The sequence below is a fragment of the Zalophus californianus genome, chromosome 7 (genome assembly GCF_009762305.2).
Source record: "Zalophus californianus isolate mZalCal1 chromosome 7, mZalCal1.pri.v2, whole genome shotgun sequence".
NCBI lineage: Eukaryota > Metazoa > Chordata > Mammalia > Carnivora > Otariidae > Zalophus > Zalophus californianus.
In genome coordinates this window covers 120,022,937-120,047,211 of record NC_045601.1, presented here as the reverse complement: position 1 = coordinate 120,047,211, position 24,275 = coordinate 120,022,937, and the positions used below count along the sequence as shown (strand labels likewise).

Sequence of the window (24,275 nt, the reverse complement as noted above, 5' to 3'; positions counted from 1 at the left end):
TTTTTGAAAAAGATGGAGCATTGATCTGGGACCACACTGCTTAGTTTCTTTTTTATTTTTTTATTGTTATATTTCTTTCTTTTTTAAAAAAATTTAAATTCAAGTTAGTTAACATATAGTGTAGTATTAGTTTAAGGAGTAAAATTTAGTGATTCATCACTTATATGTAACTCCCAGTGTTGATCACAAGTGCCCTCCTTAGTGCCCATCACCCATTTAGCCCATCCCTCCACCCCCCCCTCCTCCAGCAACCCTGTTTGTTCTCTATAGTTAAGAGTCTTTTATGGTTTGCTTCCCTCTCTCTTTTTATATTATTTTATTTTTCCTTCCCTTCCTCTATGTTTATCTGTTTTGTTTCTTAAATTTCACATATAAGTGAAATCATGGTATTTGTCTTTCCCTGACTTACTTCGCTTAGCATAACATTCTCTAGCTCCATGTCATTGCAAATGGTAAGATTTCATCTTTTTGAAGGCTGAGTAATAATCCATTGTGTATATATACCGCATCTTCTTTATCCATTCCTCAGTTGATGGATATTTGGGCTCTCTCTATAGTTTGGCTACTCTTGATAATGCTGCTATAAACATTGGGATGCATGTGCCCCTTCTATCAGCATTTTTGTATCCGTTGGGTAAATACCTAGTAGTGGAGTTGCTGCGTCATAGGTAGTTCTATTTTTAACTTTTTGAGAAACCTCCATACTGTTTTCCAGAGTGGCTGTTCCAGTTTGCATTCCCACCATCCTCACTGCTTAATATCTGAATTGAGGCTGTGTTTGTAGTAATGTGACATCAACTCTCTCTCAGATGAGAGTGAGTAGAAGTCATTGGACCTGCCCACATTTTCTTTCTGGGTGGTGATAATCCCCACTCCCCCCAACCTTACCCCAAATACACTGGGCTATAAAACAGTGCTGTGTCCTGTCCATACCCCATGAGTTTGGGTTATCCAGTGTATGGGACTGGGGAACACATTTCAGTCAGAGGGGACAACAAGATCAGAGGAATGAAGTAAAAATTAACATGATGTGTGCAGGAAAGTATAATCCCTTTGAAGTTGCTAAAGCTTTAGTTTTAAGGATTAGAGTAGCAGGAACGAGTCCTGAGAGATAAACAGGTTCGAATCACGGAGAGACTTGACTACAGAACTTGGACTTCATGCTGCACAGATGGAGATAGGGATATGGTGAGGGCTGCTAGCTCATAAGCCCATAACAGGGTTTGCCCATGTTACTTTTGCTCTTAGACACAGCTGTCTAACTTCCATCATGGAGCTTGAACTGTAGTAGTATTTAATTATTATTTGAACAAAGAAATAAATGAAATGATCCACAAGTTGGTCATAAAAATGTAGGCAAGAAAGTGAGCTGCTGGTAAGGTATTGCCTGTTACAAGCTTTTCTTAAAATTATTCTAGATATAGACAGGTAAATATGAGTATTTTATAGTTAGCTCTAATTTTTATCAGTAGGTATTAGTATTTTTAAAACAACTTTCATGTAAGTCTTTAAGAAAAACCATTTTAACAAACTAATGTTCTTAAATTTCAGTGTATACAAATTTTGGGTTTTATCCATTGAATAGAGAATGATTGTATATTTGGATAGATATCATAAACTTTAAACTCTATATTGGTATAATTCCTGTGTTTTAATTTCTTATATATACAAAGTTTATATGATAAATCAGCTGCAGTGTAGGAAATATCTTTTGTCTACACATGGAAACATAGACTCTATAATGTTTGATGTATAATTGTAATGGTTTGTAGTCATGCTTATTATCCTCTGTACTCCAGGATGTCTGTTGCATTATTGTAGTAATAGCATTTGAAGTATATTTTAAACCTTTTTTCTCCCTTAGAAGTAAGTTTCCCCAGAAGAACTTAGAAACGCTGTTTCCTGGAATGAGTGCTGATTTTACAAGTGAGAATTTTTCAGCTGCCTGGTATCTTATAGAAAACCACTCAACCACCAGGTCAGTGGATGTTGGACTACTGACTGTGCATGGTTTCATGTGGATGTACCTAATAGGCTTATATAATAATGTGGGTTTTAGGTCTGCCTCTGCCACTTAGTCAGGAGTCCTTTGACTTTGGGTGAGATCATGAATATCTCAGAGTGTCTTTTCCTTTATTTATGAAATGGTATTATTAATTAGCAGACTCTTATTTCCTGCTATCTTATTGTTTCTATATGATTCATATTTGTGCAACACATTAAAACTTTGTGGAGTCTCAGCTGGGTGCCTAAACCGATGTGTCTAAACATGACCTCTCTCTTTTCAAATAATAGAACTTTCAGGTCCTGGTGTAAATTGGCAACATACCTCCTTCCCTAGAACGAAGGGAGATGAGTTGATTTCTCATTTTGCAAAAGCTTGCCTTAAAATTAACCAAAAAATAGTCAAGGTCATATATCCAAATTGAAGTGCTCCCTTTTGTCTGCTCTTCTTCAGTGCCATGATAGCCCTACACCTACATTTAGTAACAGTGTTTGAGTAAAGGAATGGTTTATTGCTTAAAATTTACATTCTTAAAAAGTCAACTTGTTAAAATCTACCTTAGAAATTTTTCCTTCAACTGTTAGAATGAAAACCATTAGAAAACACGAAGAAGAGTCTTTGAGAGAGAGAGAAAATCCTGATAAATTTTTAAGATTGATTTATTTTTAGAGCGCGCACACGTGTGTGTGCATGCGCGGGGGAGGGGCATGGGGTGGGGGTGGGGCAGAGGGAGAAGAGAGGGAATCTTGAGCAGACTCCCCGCTGAACGTGGAGTCTGAGGCAGGGTTCTATCTTACAACCCTGAGATCTTGACCTTAGCCGAAATCAGGAGTCGGACACTTCAGTGACTGAGCCACCCAGGTGTCCTAATCCTAATAAATTTTTTAAATAAATGTCAAATCTTTCATTGTAGAAGATGGTTCTAATTTTTACATTATGAATATGCTTTTTCTATTACTATAAGTCAGAATTGATCTCTGGTTTCTGTGTAGGGCTATCATAGCACTGAAGAAGAGCATATATGAAGAATATATTCAAAGTTTTATAGCCAGATTTTCTTAGCCTACCTGGAAATAAAACTTCTGAAATATAGAGGCCTACCTGTTTTTCTCTGCTTGAGATGTAGAGATGAAATATTTTGGTCTTTTTAGTTATTTAAGTTGTGAGTTGACCCCCAAGTTGTTTGTTTTTTTTAAAGATTTTATTTATTTGAGAGAGAGCGAGTGAGAGAGAGCAGTAGCAAGGGGAGGGGTAGAGGAAGAGGGAGAAGCAGATTCCCCGCTGAGCCGGAAGCCTGATGTGGGGCTCGACCCCGGGACTCCAGGATCATGACCTGAGCTGAAGACAGATGCTTAACCAACTGAGCCACCCAAGTGCCCCTTGACCCCCAAGTTTTTCTGTAATTTCACTGTTAATGACAGAGGACTGGATATTGATGTGATGAATAATGGTATGCTTAATTTATATACAGAATACAGAAATAAACTTACAGAGGAGTTCTGCGTTAGATAACTTGATAACCACTGCATTGATCTAGTTCTGCCCATCAGGGAGTTGATATTCAAGACTCCTTACCTGGCATATCAACACATAATATATATTGCTTATAGAAATACCCACATGTATATTTACTTCTTAGGGGTCTGACATATTTGGAATGACCATATGAGGGCTACAAATCTGTTCTATAGTTGCTATAATTTTGTCATTTGTAATAAATAAAAGGTTTAGATGTAGGTAAGAATTTGAAAGTTTTTTGTTTTCATCTGGCTACATATTATATTAATCTTTCTTTCTTAACTTAGGCTTCAGTATTTTACATTTAATGCATTATCTTAATTCTTTTTTGCTTTTTAGGAGTCTCAAACTTTGGTTTCTTAATTTCATTTCAGTTTTGAACAGCTCAAGATGGCAGTTACCAACCTGAAGAGACAGGCTAACAAGAAAAGTGAAGGCAGCCTGGCATATGTGAAAGGAGGTCTGAGTACTTTCTTTGAAGCCCAGGATGCCCTCTCAGGTAAGGTGACCCTCACAGCCATTTGCTGGGGCTTCCCAATGGAAATCTGACACTGTGCTTGCAAAGTGTTTACAGGGTGGGACATTCAGTCTGTATTTATAAAAGTAGAGATCTAAAATGTGCCATAAATATTTGTTGCAGACCAGGCTGGAATTTCTTTGAAGGCTTGGTACTTTAAATATTTGTCTGTGAAGCTTTTGTTGACCCATTGTACCAAATGTGAAATAGGAGACTACTTTGCCTTTCCATGATGCCCAATCTCCAGGGCTGATAAGAAACTAAATCCCAATAGGTGTAATATTCTAAAATTTTAAAAATCCTTTTATAGCCATCAATATCTTACACATGTGACTAATTCTGTATATGTGACTCATTGTGTGTTTGGTTTGGAAAGGACTGATGATAATGTGTCGTTCTTTTTAGGTATCACCCCATGGGCCCCATATACAGTAGTTAAAAGTCCACCATCCATGTTGTCATCTTTATATGGGAGAGAAATTATGTTAAATAGAAATAGCATAGCTTTAGACATTTCAGGGAAAGATGTTGGGTATGTTTTTTTCCCCCTAAAATCCCCTTTAATTAATAGAAATCAAATTAATGTTTAGTAAAAAGTAAAATATACTAATAAAAGCCTAATTCTTTTTAAAAACAGAGATACCTATAACTAAGTACCTATATGTAAGTACCTGTAACTTTAAGTATAGACTAAGAGGCCACACTTTCTTCACTTCAATAAGACTTTTTTTTTTTATTAATTTGTATCCTCAAAGTATAGACATCCTTTTATTGTTTTTAAAACCCCTCTCCTCCTGGGTCAAACAAGCATGGTTGACTTCTGTCAAGTAAAATGTGCACCTAATACAGCTCTTTTCTTGCCAGTAGAACTTAGGTTTTTGAAGGAGTAAAATGTGAATGTCTAGGAGGGAACGGAGAAGTTAGGTAATTTTCTTTGATAAAGACTATGTGCTCTATATTTTTTGAAGGGATGCTTTTCTTTCTTTCTTTGTGCTTATTATCAGTGTTACTATGTTAACAATAGAAACCTGAGCATATATGAACAGAGTTTAGCATTATCAAATAGAATTAAGTTAATTTCCTAGTAGCTATGCAAATGATAATTGGCCATATGTGATTAGCATTTCTCAGAAATTATTGTAATTAAAATTATTTCACTTAACAGAAATGTATCTTTGACTTTTTTCTCCATTCTTTTTTTAACATATGTATTTGTATACACATGTATATTTATTTATGGTTTTAGTTTTATAAATGGCTTCAATCTTGGCAGATTTTAAGAAGTTTTATTTGGTGCATTAAACTTATATGGTCTCATTTATCTATCACATTTGCCTTAAAAGTATATTGGTAACTTAATGTTTAACAAAGATCATTCTGACCAGCTGCTTAATCACATGAGCAGGTGGCTGTATGCATATAGAAAGTGATTTTAATAATAAATTCAAAAAGTTTAGACACATATCTCACTTTTCTGTTTTGATGTAAATGAAATGTATATTACAAAAAACAGTAAATAAACAATAAGCAAAGACTACTTGTAATCACATTGTAGAGATAATGACATTAACATTTTGATGTATTTCCTTTTGGTCTTTTTGTTAGCTTATATGAGTACATATTACAAAATTGTAGTTATAGTGTATATACAGTTGTGTATGCTAGAAACCTTTATTCTTTAGAGTGCTCCTCTGGGTGATTATTTTAATATACTATAGCATTTGATTTATTAGTAGTTCTTCAGAAATTTTTCTGCCTATTTTCTTAAGCAAAATTTATCCATAGTTTTTTAAAATGCTTTTCTGGTCAGGTTTTGGTGTTAATGTTCCACAGAAGCACATGGATCTGTATGTGTATATATGTAGGTACCGTGTGATGGGTTTTGTAGATTAGGAATTACAGTTTGGAAATCTGAAAAAGCTAATATGTTGAAAGAACCAATAAATTATTTGCTCAGATAATTTGTTTTACTTTTCTGTTATGAAAAATTTCAGACATGTTAAAAGTAGAATAGTATAGTCATGCCTATATAACTGTCAGCTAGAATTAAGTTATTAATATCTTTTCATACTTGCTTCATTGATACTTTTTGAGATTGGTTGGTTTGTGTTTTACTGATCTCAAGCAGTGAGTCTAAAGCAGCATGACATTGCCCTCCTACGTACTAAAGTATGATTCCTTCTAAACAAGGACGTTTACCTGTATAGCCACAATGCCATTATCACAACCAAAAATGTTTCAGTAATTCTTCAATATCATCTAATTCCTATTTAATAGTCAAATTTCCCCCGATTACCCTCCAACTTTCTTAATTGTTGGTTTGTCCAAGTCAAGATTCAGATAGGGTCAAGGCATTTCATTTTTTTTTTTTAAGTCTCTTAAGCCTCTTTTAAACTAGAACAATCCCCTTACCTTTGCTGCCTAGGCTTCCCCCCCCCCCATGCAATTGATTTGTTGAAGAAATGAAGCTCTTTGTCCTATAGGATATCCCATACACTGCATTTGACTGATTACTTCCTCATGGTGTCATTTAATTTATTTTACTCTCCATTTTATTACTTGGACTTAACTATCTGGACATTAGATTTGGTTTTCAACATTTTTTAAAAATTTTTTTATTGTTATGTTAATCACCATACATTACATCATTAGTTTTTGATGTAGTGTTCCATGATTCAGCGTTTGTGCATAACACCCAGTGCTCCGCGCAGAACGTGCCCTCTTTAATACCCATCACCAGGCTAACCCATCCCCCCATCCCCCTCCCCTCTAGAACCCTCAGTTTGTTTTTCAGAGTCCATCACTCTCATGGTTCGTCTCCCTCTCCGAATTACTCCCCTTCATTCTTCCCCTCCTGCTATCTTCTTCTTTTTTTTTCTTAACATATATTGCATTATTTGTTTCAGAAGTACAGATCTGTGATTCAACAGTCTTGCACAATTCACAGCGCTCACCATAGCACATACCCTCCCAAATGTCTATCACCAGGCACCCCACCCCTCCTACCCCCCACCACTCCAGCAACCCTCAGTTTGTTTCCTAAGATTAAGAATTCCTCATATCACTGAGGTCATATGATACATGTCTTTCTCTGATTGACTTATTTCACTCAGCATAACACCCTCCAGTTCCATCCACGTCCCTGCAAATGGCAAGATCTCATTCCTTTTGATGGCTGCATAATATTCCGTTGTGTATATATACCACATCTTCTTTATCCATTCATCTGTCGATGCACATCTTGGCTCTTAACACAGTTTGGCTATTGTGGACATTGCTGCTGTAAACATTGGGGTTCACGTACCCCTTCGGATCCCTACATTTGTATCTTTGGGGTAAATACCCAGTAGTGCAATTGCTGGATCGTATGGTAGCTCTATTTTCAACTGTTTGAGGAACCTCCATACTGTTTTCCAGAGGGGTTGCACCAGCTTGCATTGCCACCAACAGTGTAGGAGGGTTCCCCTTTCTCCGCATCCCCACCAACATCTGTCGTTCCCTGACTTGTTAATTTTAGCCATTCTGACGGGTGTGAGGTGGTATCTCATTGAGGTTTTGATTTGGATTTCCCTGATGCCGAGCGATGTTGAGCACTTTTTCATGTGTCTGTTGGCCATTTGGATGTCTTCTTTGGAAAAACGTCTGTTCATGTCTTCTGCCCATTTCTTGATTGGATTATTTGTTTTTTGGGTGTTGAGTTTGATAAGTTCTTTATAGATTTTGGATACCAGGCCTTTATCTGATATGTAATTTGCAAATATCTTCTCCCATTCTGTCGGTTGTCTTTTGGTTTTGTGGACTGTTTCTTTTGCTGTGCAAAAGCTTTTTATCTTGATGAGGTCCCAATAGTTCATTTTTGCCCTTGCTTCCCTTGCCTTTGGCGACGTTTCTAGGAAGAAGTTGCTGCGGCTTGGGTGGAAGAGGTTGCTACCTGTGTTCTCCTTGAGGATTTTGATGGACTCCTGTCTCACGTTTAGGTCTTTCAACCACTTGGAGTCTATTTTTGTGTTTGGTGTAAGGAAATGGTCCAGTTTCATGCTTCTGCATGTAGCTGTCCAACTTTCCCAACACCATTTGTTGAAGAGACTTTTTTCCATTGGGCATTCTTTCCTGCTTTGTCAAAGATGAGTTGACCATAGAGTTGAGGTGGAGTCCATTTCTGGGCTCTAGATCCTGTTCCATTGATCTATGTGTCTATTTTTGTGCCAGTACCATACTGTCTTGATGATGACGGCTTTGTAATAGAGCTGGAAGTCCGGAATTGTGATGCCGCCAGCTTTGCTTTTCTTTTTCAATATTCCTCTGGCTATTCGGGGTCTCTTCTGGTTCCATACAAATTTTAGGATTATTTGTTCCATTTCTTTGAAAAAAGTGGATGGTATTTTGATGGGGATTGCATAGAATGTGTAGATTGCTCTAGGTAGCTTTGACATCTTCACAATGTTGGTTCTTCCAATCCATGAGCATGGAACGTTTTTCCATTTCTTTGTGTCTTCTTCAGTTTCTTTCATGAGTATTTTATAGTTTTCTGAGTATAGATCCTTTGCCTCTTTGGTTAAATTTATTCCTAGGTATCTTATGGTTTTGGGTGCAATTGTAAATGGGATCGACTCCTTGATTTTTCTCTCTTCAGTCTTGTTGTTGGTGTATAGGAATGCCACTGATTTCTGGGCATTGATTTTATATCCTGCTACTTGACTGACTTCCTGTATGAGTTCTAGCAGTTTTGGGGTAGAGTCTTTTGGGTTTTCCACATACAGTATCATATCATGTGCAAAGAGTGAGAGTTTGACTTCTTCTTTGCCGATTTGGATGCCTTTGATTTCTTTTTGTTGTCTGATTGCTGTGGCTAGGACTTCTAATACTATGTTGAATAGCAGTGGTGACAGTGGACATCCTTGCCGTGTTCCTGACCTTAGGGGAAAAGCTGTGAGCTTTTCCCCATTGAGAATGTTATTCCCTGTAGGTTTTTCATAGATGGCTTTTATGATATTGAGGTATGTACCCTCTATCCCTATACTCTGAAGAATTTTGATCAAGAAAGGATGCTGTACTTTGTCAAATGCTTTTTCTGCATCTATTGAGAGGATCATATGATTTTTTTTTTTACCAATGCTTCATTTCCATTTTATTTATTTATTTATTTTTAATTTTTTATTATGTTAATCACCATACATTACATCATTAGTTCTTGATGTAGTGTTCCATGATTCATTGTTTGTGCATAACAGGGGATCATATGATTCTTGTTCTTTTCTTTTGTTAATATATTGTATCACGTTGATTGATTTATAGATGTTGAACCAACCTTGCAGCCAAGAGATAAATCCCACTTGGTCGTGGTGAATAATCCTTTTAATGTACTATTGGATCCTATTGGCTGGTATTTTGGTGAGAATTTTTGCATCCATGTTCATCAAGCATATTGGTCTGTAATTCTCCTTTTTGATGGGGTCTTTGTCTGATTTGGGGATCAAGTTAATGGTGGCCTCATAAAATGAATTTGGAAGTTTTCCTTCCATTTCTATTTTTTGGAACAGTTTCAGGAGAATAGGTATTAATTCTTCTTTAAATGTTTGGTAGAATTCCCCTGGGAAGCCATCTGGCCCTGGGCTTTTGTTTCTTGGGAGATTTTTGATGACTGCTTCAATTTCGTTAGTGGTTATGGCTCTGTTCAGGTGTTCTATTTCTTCCTGGTTCAGTTTTGGTAGTTGATACATCTCTAGGAATGCACCCATTTCTTCCAGGTTATCTAATATGCTGGCATAGAGTTGCTCATAATATGTTCTTATAATTGTTTGTATTTCTTTGGTGTTGGTTGTGATCTCTCCTCTTTCATTCATGATTTTGTTGATTTGGGTCATTTCTCTTTTCTTTTTGATAAGTCTGGCCAGGGGTTTATCAATCTTGTTAATTCTTTCAAAGAACCAGCTCCTAGTTTCGTTGATCTATTCTACTGTTCTTTAGGTTCCTCTTTCATTGATTTCTGCTCTGATCTTTATTATTTCTCTTCTCCTGCTGGGTTTAGGCTTTATTTGCTGTTCTTTCTCTAGCTCCTTTAGGTGTAGGGTTAGGTTGTGTATTTGAGACCTTTCTTGTTTCTTGAGACAGGCTTGTATTGCTATATACTTTCCTCTTAGGACTGCCTTTGCTGTATCCCAAAAATTTTGAACAGCTGTGTTTTCATTTCCATTGGTTTCCATGAATTTTTTTAATTCTTCTTTAATTTCCTGGTTGACCCATTCATTCTTTAGTAGGATGCTCTTTAGCCTCCATGTATTTGAATTCTTTCCGACTTTCCTCTTGTGATTGAGTTCTAGTTTCACCCAAAGCATTGTGGTCTGAAAATATGCAGGGAATAATCCCAATCTTTTGGTACGGGTTGACACCTGATTTGTGACCTAGGATGTGATCAATTCTGGAGAATGTTCCATGGGCACTAGAAAAGAATGTGTATTCCGTTGCTTTGGGATGGAATGTTCTGAATATGTCTGTGAAGTCCATTTGGTCCAGTGTGTCATTTAAAGTCTTTATTTCCTTGTTGATCTTTTGCTTAGATGATCTGTCCATTTTAGTGAGGGGGGTGTTAAAGTCCCCCACTATTACTGTATTGTTGTCAATGTGTTTCTTTTCTTTTGTTATTAATTGTCTTATATAATTGGCTGCTCCCATGTTAGGGGCATAGATATTTACAATTGTTAGATCTTCTTGTTGGATAGACCCTTTAAGTAGGATATAGTGTCCTTCCTCATCTATTACAGTCTTTGTTTTATAATCTAATTTTTCTGATATAAGGATTGCCACCCCAGCTTTCTTTTGGTGTCCATTAGCAAGGTAAATGGTTTTCCACCACCTCACTTTCAATTTGGTGGTGTCTTTGGGTCTAAAATGAGTCTCTTGCAGACAGCATATTGATGGGTCTTGTTTTTTATTCCAGTCTGATAGCCTGTGTCTTTTGATTGGGGCATTTAGCCCATTTACATTCAGAGTACCTATTGAAAGATATGAATTTAATGCCAATGTATTGCCTGTAGGGTGACTGTTAGTGTATATTGTCTGTGTTCCTTTCTGATCTATGCTGCTTTTAGGCTCTCTTTGCTTAGAGGACCCCTTTCAGTATTTCTTGTAGGACTGGTTTCGTGTTTGCAAATTCCTTTAGTTTTTGTTTGTCCTGGAAGCTTTTTATCTCTCCTTCTATTTTCAATGACAGCCTAGCTGGATATAGTATTCTTGGCTGCATATTTTTCTCATTTAGTACGCTGAATATATCATGCCAGTCCTTTCTGGCCTGCCAGGTCTCTGTGGATAGGCCTGTTGCCAGTCTAATGTTTCTACCATTGTAGGTTACATATCTCTTCTCCTGAGCTGCTCTCAGGATTTTCTCTTTGTCTCTGAGACTCGTAAGTTTTACTATTAGATGTCGGGGTGTTGACCTATTATTGATTTTGAGAGGGGTTCTCTGTGCCTCCTGGATTTTGATGCCTGTTTCCTTCCCCACATTAGGGAAGTTCTCTGCTATAATTTGCTCCAATATACCTTCTGCCCCTCTCTCTCTTTCTTCTTCTTCTGGGATCCCAATTATTCTAATGTTGTTTCGTCTTACCATATCGCTTATCTCTCAAATTCTGCCCTCGTGATCCTGTAGTTGTTTCTCTCTCTTTTTCTCAGCCTCTTTGTTTTCCATCATTTGGTCTTCTATATCACTGATTCTCCCTTCTGCCTCATTTATCCTAGCAGTTAGTGCCCCCATTTTTGATTGCACCTCATCAATAGCCTTTTTGATTTCGACTTGGTTAGATTTTAGTTCTTTTATTTCTCCAGAAAGGGTGTCTCTAATAACTTCCACGCTTTTTTCAAGCCCAGCTAGTATCTTTAAAGTCATGATTCTGAACTCTAGGTCTGACATCGTACTAATGTCCATATTGAGTAGGTCCCTGGCAGATGATACTACCTGTTGTTCTTTTTGCTGAGGTGAATTTTTTCGTCTTGTCACTTTGTCCAGAGGAGAATAGATGAATGAGAGAGCAAAATGCTAACAGGTTAACAACGTCCCCAGCAAATATACTCTATACAAATTAGAAAAGACCTGAAACCAGGGGAAAAGAAAGGGAAAGAAAGAGAAAGGAAAGAGGAAAAAAAAAAGAAAGATAAAAAGAAACAAAACAGAACAAAACAAAAAGAAACAGAATATGATCAAATATGATCAGAGTAGTGTGTAGATCAGTGCCACACACTAGATTTTGGGCGTATTTCGGTCTGTTAGAAGAAAGTTCCTCCTAAAATTTTAAAGGAGGAAAGACTTATATATGTACAAAGTAAGGGTTGATACAATGAAGGGATGGAAGATGATTGTAAAGATGAAAAGTATAAAAGTTTTTATAAAAGGAATTGATAAGAAATTTGAAATAGAAAGAAGATTGAAAGAAAAGAAGAAAAGAAAAAAAGAAAGGGAGAGAATGTGATCAGGCAGGAGACTAGAATAAAGCCATACACTAGTGAGTTAGGGTATATTTTGATCTGTTAGAAGAAACTGTATCTCAAAATTTTAAAGACAGAACAACTTATATATATATGCCAAAAATAAGGGTAACTACTATGAAGGGATAAAATATGACTCTAAAAATGAAAAATAAAAAAAATTTTTTTTTAAAAAGGGATTGATAAGATGGTTGAAAAAGGGAAAAAGAAAAATTCAATAAAAGAAAAAAGTTAAAAAAATTAACTTTGAAAAACTAATGAATCCTGGTAAAAAAGCCATGAATTCTATGTGCAGTATTGTCCTAGCGCTGGAGTTCTCCCGTTCTCCTTGATCCGTAAACTTGGTCTTGGCTTGCTGACTCTTCTTGCTGATCTTCTGGGGGAAGGGCCTGTTGCCGTGGTTCCCAAATGTCTTTGCGGAGGCTGAATTGCTCCGCCCTTGTCCGTCCGGGCTAAGCAATCTGCTCGGGTTTGCTTTCAGGAGCTTTTGTTCCCTGCAAGCTCTCGGTACAGCTTTGGAGGACGAGAGTGAAAATGGTGGCCTCCCAATCTCCGCCCGGAGGAGCTGAGAACTCGGGGCCCCGCTCCTCAGTGCACTCCCAGAGAAAAGCAGTCACTCCCGTGTCCCCGGTCTCCAGCCGCAGTCCGTGCTCACCGGGCCTTTGACCTAGTGTTTCTATCTCTGGCACCCAACCCGGTGCGGAGTCTCCAAACCCAGCAGATCCCTGCGGTGCATTCCTGCACCGCTCCTCCCAGGGGAGGAAGGGGAGTCTCCCCGGCTCTGCCGCTTGTTGGGTCCCTGCTGGAGGAGCAGTGGCCTGACTGGGCCGCGGATCACAGTTTATGGAACCCTGAGCTGAGAGCCCACGCCTCGGCTCCGTGTCTGCAGCCAGCTTCCCTGCTCCGATACCTCGGAGCTCTGCCGCACTCAGGCACCCCCCCCCCCCCCCCGTCTTTCTGTGACCCTGAGGGTCCTGAGGCCACACTGTCCCGCGAGGGTTCCACCCCCTGCTTAGCCACTGGAGCGACGTCCCTCAGCGGATCCGACTTCTAAAAGTTCTGATTTTGTGCTCTGCGGCTCTAGCACGTGCCAGAAGCAGCCGACGGAGGCTCCCTCCCCCGCCGTCTATCCTCCCGAATATCGCCTCGGATTCACTTCTCCGCACGTCCTACTTTCTAGTAAGTGGTCGCTTTTCTGTTCAGAGAGCTGTTGCTACTCTCTCCTTCGATCTCCTGTTGAGTTCGTAGGTGTTCAGAATGGTTTGATCTCTATTCAGCTGAATTCCTGAGACCAGGCGGAACCTAGGTCTCCTACTCCTCCACCACCTTGCTCCGCCCTCGGTTTTCAACATTTTTGATCATACCTGGTACTGTGTACTTTCTGTTTTATTATATCAGGAGGCCTTTAGTGTCTGTGTGTTACTCCTGTAGAGACACTATGATGGATCAAGTGGGTTCCAGTGGGATTGGTACTGGTAGTTGCATGTGTATGTGTGTATATATTTTTTGAAAACACACTTTTTAAACTTTTGAAATTTCTGCTCTCTGTGTTCTTCCCCCAAAATTCTCTATTTCATCAAGATTTCCATTTTTAGCATTGTGTTATAATCTTTAAATCATTTAAAGTCCATGTTATAGGGGCACCTGGGTGGCTCAGATGGTTAAGCATCTGCCTTTGGCTCAGGTCATGATCCCAGGGTTCTGGGATTGAGACCCGCGTCGGGCTCCCTGCTCTGCAGGAAGCCTGCTTCTCCCTCTCCCACTACCCCTGCTTGTATTCTTCCTCTGTCAAATAAATAAAATCTTAAAAAAAAATCCATGTTATATGCCCTGCTCATTATCAATTCAATTTGTGTTCTATTTCCTTTATTTACATTAATTCTTTAGTGATGCTTTTTCTTGTGTTTTTAATTTTGGAAAATTTCATTTTCCTCTTAGATCTAGTAGTTTGTAGTGGATTTGTTTTTTAAAGTTAGTGTCTAGTGTAACATTATGAAAAGAAAATGTATTTCTTAATATGTCAATCTTCTGTAACTGTGCCAAGATAAAAATGGGAACGGAGGGCATGTTCTCATCATGGCACACTGATATATTTCAATGCCTGTTTACATTATTTAAATCTAGATTATTTATAATAAACATGTCAGAAATCTCTCACTTTAATTTTGATTCTACCAGTTTCTATTTGTATGTAAAACATGTTTCCTTTGTAACTTTTGGTGGCTTCGATTCTCTTGATGTTATTATGGTATTACAACGTAATGATGATAGCTGTGAAATTAGGGGCAATTCCCGAGACCACCTACAAGTTTGATAATTTGCTAGAAGGACTCACAGAACTCACTGAAGGCTGTTTTTCTCACGGTGATGGTTTACTATAGTGAAAAGATATAGATTAGAATCAGCCAAAGGAAAAGATGCATAGGGCACAGTCCAGGAAAGTTCTGTGCATGGAGTGAAAGTTGCCCTCTCATGGTTGAATCATGGATGGCATTGATTTTCCTGGTATGATGTGAGATAGTGTATGTGGAGTATTGCCATCCAGGGAATCTCATCTAAGCCTTGGTGTCCATAGTTTTTACTGGAGCTCTGTCACACAGACATAATTGACTCTTCCAATGGCTGACCTCCAACTCTAGTCCCTCTGGAAAGGTCGAGCTGATGCTGAGTGACCCAGAGTCCTCACCATAAATCACATTGTTAGACTATTTGATGTGGCCCAAGGCCCCTAAGTAAACAAAGATACTTTTATCAGGTAAGAATTCAGAGAGCTTAGAGGTAACCTCTCAGGAGCTGAGGGCAAAGGGCAGACCTCTTTTGGGGCAAGATTAAATTCTTTACTACACGATAACAATATTTCATACCCTTCCTTTTGTATGCATTTACCTAATATATTATACATCATATTCTTTTTAACCTTTAGAAATTTGATTCTGGCATCTCTTGTAAGCAGTTTGTGATAGGAGTTTGATAGTTTATGCCATTTTGAGATTGAGAGTCTTTGCCTTTTAGTAGAAGAATTTAAGTTATGTACATTTATCATAACTGACATTTTTATCCTTTTGTTTTATTGTATCATATTTTTTGGTTTTCATTTTTCCCTTTGTGTCATATAGGTTGCAAATCTTCCAGATTTGGAAGAAATGTTTTTAAATTCTATCACAGGTTGTCTTTTGACTCCTGTTGTGTATGACAACAGTTTAGGACATCTTTATTTCTTATGCTCTTTCCTTTTCCCTGATCTTAATTTACCTGAAGTTAGCTACCTTTTTATTTTACCTTTTCTTTTTCATTTTATTATTATGTTTTTAGATTTATTTTTGTCTTTTGCATTTAATTTTATAGCATATTTACCATAGTTAATTAAAATTTACCATATATTCATATAAATTTAATTTGCTTTAATTTTTATTGCAAGTCATTTTGTATTTCATCTTTTCTATATTTGAATTTTTTGTTTTGAACAGTGGGATATATGTTTTGTGCTAGAGCTTTTTAATTCTTGCATGTCTGGAAATGTCTCTTGCTGACATACATGAACAACCTCTTGGCTATAAGAGAATTGTTTTCTGAATTGATCCCGGTGTCTTTTAGTGTTACAGAGAAATATCCTGAGCCAATGTAATTCTTTATTACTCATAAAGGAATTGATTGTTTTTCTCTCTCCCTAAATGCTTAAAAGATACATTGTTTTGACTTGAATTAAAAAAAAAACACACACCTTTTCAGGATATATCAGAATGTAGGTCTTATCTTCATTCATTTTTCCCAGTGCTTGATAAGCTTTTAGAATCTGTAGACTCATATCTTCAGTTTTTACCACTTCCTTTGTTAATGACAGATATCATTTGTGGTTTCTGAATAACCTTGTATAAAAATATTACTTCTTTATTTCTGCTGTCCTGTATGGTACCCAGCACTTTTTCTGTTTTTCAGTACACTGCTAAGTTGCCCAGTAGTCATATGCCTCAACTAGTTTCCTTCTGTTTCCTGCTATTCTGGGTGTTGGGAGATGTGGTCTCTAAATGGTTGTAAAGGGAAAGGAGTTGTTAGAGGTAAGAAAAATGGGGGAGCACAGAGTTAGAGTCCTGAAGATAGTTATGAAAAAATTAGATGTTTCTTGTCAGAACTAGGCTCAATAGAGATGACAGAGTATAAATAAACACCTTTCTCTGCTCTTTTTGATATCTCTGTGTTCTCTTTGATTGAGTGGACTGTTTCATATGCATCCAGGGGTGTTTTTCCATCCCTCCTGGTCAGGTAGACAGTATGGCTTTTATGTATCTTTAAGTTTTTATGCTGTTGTCAGTTTGCTTTTTCCCTGTGTATATCCATAAATATTTTAATTAGGACTTGACAGGTATGTCTGGTATAACTTATCTGCCAGTGTTAACCTCAGTGTGTTTATTGTAGTTTTTACTTTACTATATCCTGCAAAAATATTCCCAGCAACTTGTGTTACTTTTCCATGGCGGTCATGCTGCCATTCTCTTCATTCCTTGAAGTCTTGAGCCATAGTTTCTTGCCAACTCTGTTCACATGAGTTCTCGCAGGCCATGGTGATTGTTTGTGGAGCTTTTCATATCATTAAAGGCCTTCTTCAGTTCCTCAGTGCCTTCTGATCATCACCTTTGTTTTGGTGACCATTTCCCTGACTGCTCCTTGAGCTTGTCACCTGTCTAATCTCTTGGTTTTTTACTGGCAAGTCCAGCATTATCACTTGCTTCTTTTAAGAAAATTATGGACCAAAAGTTATGTTATACTAAAGAATAGCTGAGCAAAGACGCCAAAGCAGAGTAAATAACACAGGTTACACAATTGACCTTTCCTCTCATGTTACTTTTATTGTTGCTACTTAAGGCAGCGTAAGCCATAATTGATTTTTTGGCACATTCTGTTGTAAGTGTCTATTGATATATGAAGGTTATAGGCAGTAATGGTTATCAAGGATCCAATTCTCTAAGTGAGAATCCTTTATACCTTTTAGCCATCTATGTAATAGTTGTAATTATTTTATTATTTTTTTTCCAGTATAACTGAGGAAAGAAAGGATTCATAGATTACCTAACCTATTTAAATGTAATTTATAAAGTTTTGTCATTTTCATAAAAATTTGGTAGAATAAGAAGTAGGAACTAAATGTTTGAAAAGCTCTCTACAAATTTAAATTTTTAAGACACTTCGTTCTAACTCGTCTTAGTCTTCTATTTTAATAAGTATTATCCTCAGAGGTTGGCATGTGGGCCAAATTAGGCTATGGTCCCTCTTTGTACAGGCCAGGAGCTAAAGATGGCTGTATTTTTCAAGGTTTGTTTGTGGAAAAAAAAAAGAAAAAAGGAAGTAGAATATGTGATAGAGGTCCTATGTGGCCCACAAAGACTAAAATACTTACTATGTGGTTCTTTTTAGAAACAGTTTGCTAGTCTCTGACCTAGTTTGAATATTCCTGTCTCATAGGTTAGTAGTAATATATAGTGGTTAGAGTCTGTGGATCACAGTGTACCTGACATAAATCCTTATAGACACTGCCTATACACACATGTCATTTCTTAGTGCCTCATTTAATAATGGCGTTGTATAAATGCGTAGACAAATACTTTGAATTTTTTAATTGAAATCTGCAAATTTGATGTCCACATTTAATTAGAGTTAAAACAATTTCAATCAATAGGCTGTCTTTCTATAACTCTGATTTTTCTTTGAATATAACTTTTATATACATACTTTTTTTGTTTCCCAAATACAGTTTTATGGTGTTCAGCTGCTTCACATATTTAAGTTTTAATAGATTAGAAACAATAACAAACCTGTGATCATGTACCAAGTTGCTTATTGAGTTATACTATTTAAAAAATGTTTTTAGAGAAAATAAAAGGTCAAGTGAACCAGACATTGGGTTATTTGGTTTAATTTTCTGGAAAATAGGATTGCCTTTATCAGATCCCAGTGTCTCTTGGTCCTCATGCTTGGCTGACAGCTTGACAGTGGCTCTGCTGTGGTGGAGATGGGCGGCAGGAAGCTGCTTTGTCAGCAGAAAAGGGCTGTAAACTGAGCTGAGGGGAGCCAGGCTTACCTCGTTTTGACCTGCTGATCAGTGATGGGTTTTGTCAGCAGCAGAAATGTGACTGCATGATTTCCTTTAATGGTTTTGACTTAGAAAGCAACATTTGAAGCAGGGCTACTATAAGATGCAATGTCATATTGCCATTGAAGAACCTTATGCAATGCCCCTTTAATAAAATAGAATGTGTGCCACATGTTCTTTTGCAACAAGATTGTCAGAACATTACACCAGCATTTAAATGAATAGTGTGAGCAGTGTTTTCAGTTTAGCTTTTTTCTATTTGGGCATTTTTATCTCATTTCTTTAAAGATAGGGAAGTTATTTTCCATTTAATTTTACAAGTTCAGGTTAAGTTTAGGTTTTGATTTTATGTCACTATCACCACATAATCCAAATTTGAAGCATTAAATAAAGAACTTTCTTTTCACTCGTGAATCAACCAAGACAAGAATATACTGGCTGATTTTTTTTTTCCCAAATGTTTTTCTTTTTCTTTCTTTGAATGTGTTTCTCTGATAGAGAAGCAGTCTGTTTATAAATTTCAAACAAAATTTGAAATTACTCTAAAAAAAGGTATTAAAAAAGGGCAGGACCAAAATTAGAAAGTAATTAAAAGAAGCAGAAAAGTAGATGCTATTATGCATTGAGAATATTTTTATAGTGCATTTGAGCACTGGATTTTACCCAGAATTTTCTAATCAATGAGTCAAAGGAAACAAATAAAATAGTGATTGATTAAAGCAAAACATTTCTTTTTTCTTGCCTAAGTAGACCACAACCCCCTCTCCTCCCCCACCCCCCCAGAATAAATCTACCATTCATGACTGATGGGTTGATGCAGAACCTGTAAAATCCTTTTAAGAAGGGTTTGACATTCTCTTTGAATGTTGGAGAATAGCTACTATCAAGAGTGATGTTAATTCCATTGTACAGGCTGTGAAGCCCATGGAGTTACACATCTTATATTTGAAATTTTGCTAAAGGAAGTTATGTGAAAGAATAAAATCCTGGGTATTTAGCAGTTATTATTTATTTTGGAGAGAGGTCTCATTTATTTGCAACTTTTTCATTCTATAGATGTGAGGTTAAGTTGCTTGCCTATGCAATACAGGCAATATGGGGTGAAGTTTTTTGTTCTGGGATTAGACAGCGTGAGTTCAAATTTGGGGTTTGGCTTTGTGACGTTGATCAACTTATTTAATTTCCCTGAGCAATGGATTTCTCCTCTGTGAAATAGAAATAATATTAGAACATAGAACATTGACTTCTTTCCAGATGAGCAAAATGCATTAGAAATTTATTATTGTGATTAATATATGATCATGGCTCAATTAATGTTTGTTTTGCTAGTTTTATTATGTCAGAAGTTTGAATTTGAAATTATATTTGGTCATTTCATTTTGAAAATTTTCTTAGTGCTTCACCTAGGTAAGCCTGATTTGCTCTGTTTAAAACCTGCCCTACAGTAGGTAAAACAATTTTTAAATATAAATTTTTAAGTGATTTTTTAATAATGTTTATCAGAACCATGCAGACATATCAATAATAGCAAAAATACTCCTATATAATTTGTATATTCACAAATTGATATATTGGTAGATGTTACCGGATAGTTCTTGAGAAATTCCAGGGAAATAATAATAGAAATGAAGAAAACATGAATAATACGTATTTTGCCATGTTATATCCATGGCTGAAATGAAATATTTTGAGGTTGGTATACTTCAAATACTAGTATTTCTATTTTGCAGATGGTGAAACTGAGAAATAAAAGTGACTTTCCTATGGCCAATATCAAAGATATTAGTTACTTAAGTCTCACTTTTCTTTTTTAATTTAACTGTTTTTACCACTCAACCTTGATGATCAGATAATTGAGTATATGTATTATTGTACTATTTTAATAGTATTAAATTATGAGTAACATAGACTGGTGTCTGCTGGTTACTTTGCAGAGTTTTTGCATGTTTGTGCTTCTTTCCAGCAGTGAAAATAATATGACCATTTTTTAAAGTTGTTTAAAAATGTTATTTTGATATAATGTCTTCCCACCCACTGAAATAGCCCACACTTTAACTAGATGTTTTTTCTAGCTATCCATCAAAAACTAGAAGCGGATGGAACGGAAAAAGTAGAAGGATCCATGACGCAAAAACTGGAGAATGTTCTGAACAGTAAGTTTTATCCTACTACCCAAAACTGTTTATGGACTTTATAACAAGCTTTAATATAGTTCTTGGACCTGGCTTCACAGAACAGGCGGTGAGTTGCATTTTAATATTTATTTCTAAATAGTAATGATTTAATACATATAAAGGAATAAAAACATGGAAAATGAACGTTCTGTTTTGTTTGCAATTTATTTATAAGAATTCATAATTTGAAAATAAGCCAGTATGCTTCCAAGAAGTGAAACTTGCTACCATAAAAGAGACCAGTATATAAATGACATTATCAAAGAGAGATAAGTGCTGAAGCAATAGCCAGGATTGCCATTGACCAGAACCCTGAAACACATCTGCATATATCTAACAGTGTTACAGCAAATAATATCAGCTCCTAGAGTGACAAACACTTACATGTCATTGATTTATCTATACCATCACTTTTTCCAAAGTGAATTTAAGGCAGCTTCATATTTAAGAGTGTTTCTAACTCTGAGACATTTTGTAAAAGTTGTGTGCCAAAAGAACCTGATATATACAAAGTTTTGGGTCCCACCCACTTTCCTTATATCTCCCCCGCCTCCCCCCCCCCCCCCCCCCCCCCCCGCTGACATTGTAGTTACCAGCTACTGATCCTAATGATCTGGAAGAAACTCATCAGATGAATCAATTCCTATTATAATATTAGCAGCTTAAAAGTACATTCTCCTCTTTCACTCATATAGTAAACATTTGACAAAGAACAATAGTGCCCAGGGGAATCTCCTTTGTTTTTTAAATATAAGTATAGCAAATGATTTCCCCATGAAATAGGGTTAAGAATAGCTAAAACATTTAAGAACCCTTACATCAGATCTTTAGTGATTCCGTGAATGCAGGATTATGATATTGAATTAGTTTTGGACTTCTAGCTTAATTTATTCCTGTGATAACTTTCTGAACATTTTTTTGATCAATGTCTGTTTTTAAAACCCCAGGATCCCTGATAAAATATTTTCTGGAAAGAAGCTTTAATTTGATGTAGGCTTTCCTTGGTAGAACTTGAGTACTTTGATTTCATCCTAAATTTATGAGTTTAGCAGCACTTTAAATATTTCCCTCTGGTAGTTGTTGTTGTTGTTATTTTGCTTTGAGATTTTGCCTTGTTTTTGTCTGAGAACCAAGTCACCTGCTTAGTTGAAATTAATAATATTCTGAATTCAACTCAAACATTTACTAAAGCTATTTCTGTATTAATATAGTCAGACATTTTAAGATCTTAGAAAGGTATTTCTACTCAGGGATGCTGTTTTCACTGAAGAATTTGTCATCAAACCATGATATCTGTAAAAAAATGATATTATTTCAGTAACTTTAAAAAAGTGATTTATAGGAACAAGCTGATATTGTAATTATATTGTATCAGTAAAAGAAAATAGATACTTATTAAGGTTTGGAAAAAATTAAGATCTGTTTCATGTGGTAGGTTTAGCATAGTGTGTTAACATAATTTTTTCTTTCAAAGAGTAGTTTAGGAAATCCTCCCTAGGGACTTGTGATATAAAATTTGTAAGGGAAATTATTTTACTTCTATTCCTTTATAACCACAAACTTTATCTAGAAATGTGTCATATTAACTTTATTGAAGTTTACTCTTCTTCGATAAAGTTGGGCTTAACTAGTCATTTCTTTATGAGACTCTCCTTCAGGGCTTTCTGGTGTAAAAATTTTTCTTTGAATATATTCCTTTTTATAACACTTTCTTTTTTCTGGAAACATTTTTTATGAACTTGATGTTGATGTTTGCTATCTTAGGATAAGGTTTTGCCAATTCAGGTCAACATGACAAACATTAATATTTAAGACTGGTTGTGTAAAAGTACCATGTTTGGTTCAGTGTGAGATACAAAGATGGAAGACATATGGCCCCTGCCCTGTACACATGTCCTTTGTCCCAGTGGGTATATCATAGTTTGGAAGTTGGAGAATCAGAAAAAAAAAAAAAATTATAGAGGGGCACCTGGTGTCTCATTTTTTTAAGTGTCAGACTCTTGGTTTCAGCTCAGGTCATGATCTCAGGATCTTGAGATTGAGCCCCACGTCAGGCTCTGTGCTGAGCATGGAGCCTGCTTAAGATTCTCTCTCTTCTCCCTCTGCCCCTCCCCTGCCAGCTCATGCACATGCTGTCTCCCAAAAATAATTATAGAAGTACTATGGAAAATTTAATTTCTTTTCTTTTGGAAAGGAAGGAAAGAATAGATGAGTATGAATATAGCTTAGTTTGCTTAGGTTATTATTAATGTTTTAATCTTATGTATAATTATATACCAATTTGTATGTGTTTTTCCTGAGTTATTTTAAATGAAAGTTTTCAAAATTCAAAAGGGCAACCTCTTTCACTTTAAGTTTCTAAAGAGTAATGTTGACTCTAAGAAACTTAGTCCATTTTATTCAGAATATATCAATATTGATGCCTTTCATTGAAATTTTTTTATTTTCCTTGACATGTGTTTTTTATATTTGCCTTTGAACCTAATAATTCCTTCTTGATTTCAAGCCAGGGATGAAGGGATGACTATTAATTTATATCAAATTCACATATCCAACTCTATGTCCTTACCTATTCCAAGAGTATAGAGTACTGCTCTCCAATAGAACTTTTGCACTTATAGTTATTGAGCACTTAAAATGTAGCTGTATTGCTGAGGAATTAATTTTTTAATTTTTATTTAATTTTAATAAATTTAACTTTAAATTCAAATAGCCCTATGTGGCTAGTAGCTACATATTAGTGCAGGTATAGACAATATTATATAAGTATTTATAGTAGCACTGTGGTGGTTAATAGTTAAAACTTTTACAGTGCTCACTAAGGGTCAGGTATTGCTTTAAACATTCTCTATGTATTTAGTTCTCTATGAGGCATGTACTGTTATACCTATTTTTTTTTTGAGTAGACTCCTTACCCAGCGCAGAGTCTAATGGGGGTCCTGAACTCACGAGACTGAGATCAAGACCTGAGCTAAAATCATAGGCAAACACTTAACCGACTGAGCCACCTAGGCACCCCTGTTATTTCCATTTTATTGACGAAAAACTGAAGCCCAGGAAGATTAAATGAGTTATCTAAAGTCATATAAGCAATAAGTGGCAGAGCTGGGATTTATATCTAGAAATCTGGCTTCAAATCTGTACTTTACCAACAGAGCTTGCTGTGCATGGTTTTGATAGGCATGAATTTCAGTCACCACAGTTTGGTTAAATACACCTGTCCTCCAGCAACATGGCTCAGATTCCCATTATCACAGTATATTTGTCATAATTGCATAAAGTACAGAAGTGGTTGCTAGTTGTTCAGTCCACAGATCACTCCATAAATAAGAGATGTGAGAGATGATCAGTGAGCAGCTACCTCTTTTCTTCAGAATCTGTCTGTGACTGGTCACCATACATATATTCATGCACAAACAACAAAACATATAGTTGTGTGGACTCCTTGTCCCCCAGACATAAACTCATATGGCTTTTTATAGAAATGGATAATCAAAG

General features: G+C 36.4%; 1 protein-coding gene across 4 annotated transcripts in view; it reads left to right on the top strand.

Moving 5' to 3' along the window:
* EXOC2 (exocyst complex component 2) overlaps positions 1 to 24,275 on the top strand; it is a 279,473-nt gene that overhangs the window by 76,911 nt on the left and 178,287 nt on the right. For all 4 annotated transcript variants that reach the window (XM_027603387.2, XM_027603388.2, XM_027603385.2 and 1 more), the window contains 3 exons: positions 1,865 to 1,978; positions 3,898 to 4,022; positions 20,676 to 20,756. In XM_027603387.2, the coding sequence (XP_027459188.1) occupies positions 1,865 to 1,978; positions 3,898 to 4,022; positions 20,676 to 20,756 (320 nt within the window). The remainder of the gene's footprint in view (positions 1 to 1,864; positions 1,979 to 3,897; positions 4,023 to 20,675; positions 20,757 to 24,275) is intronic.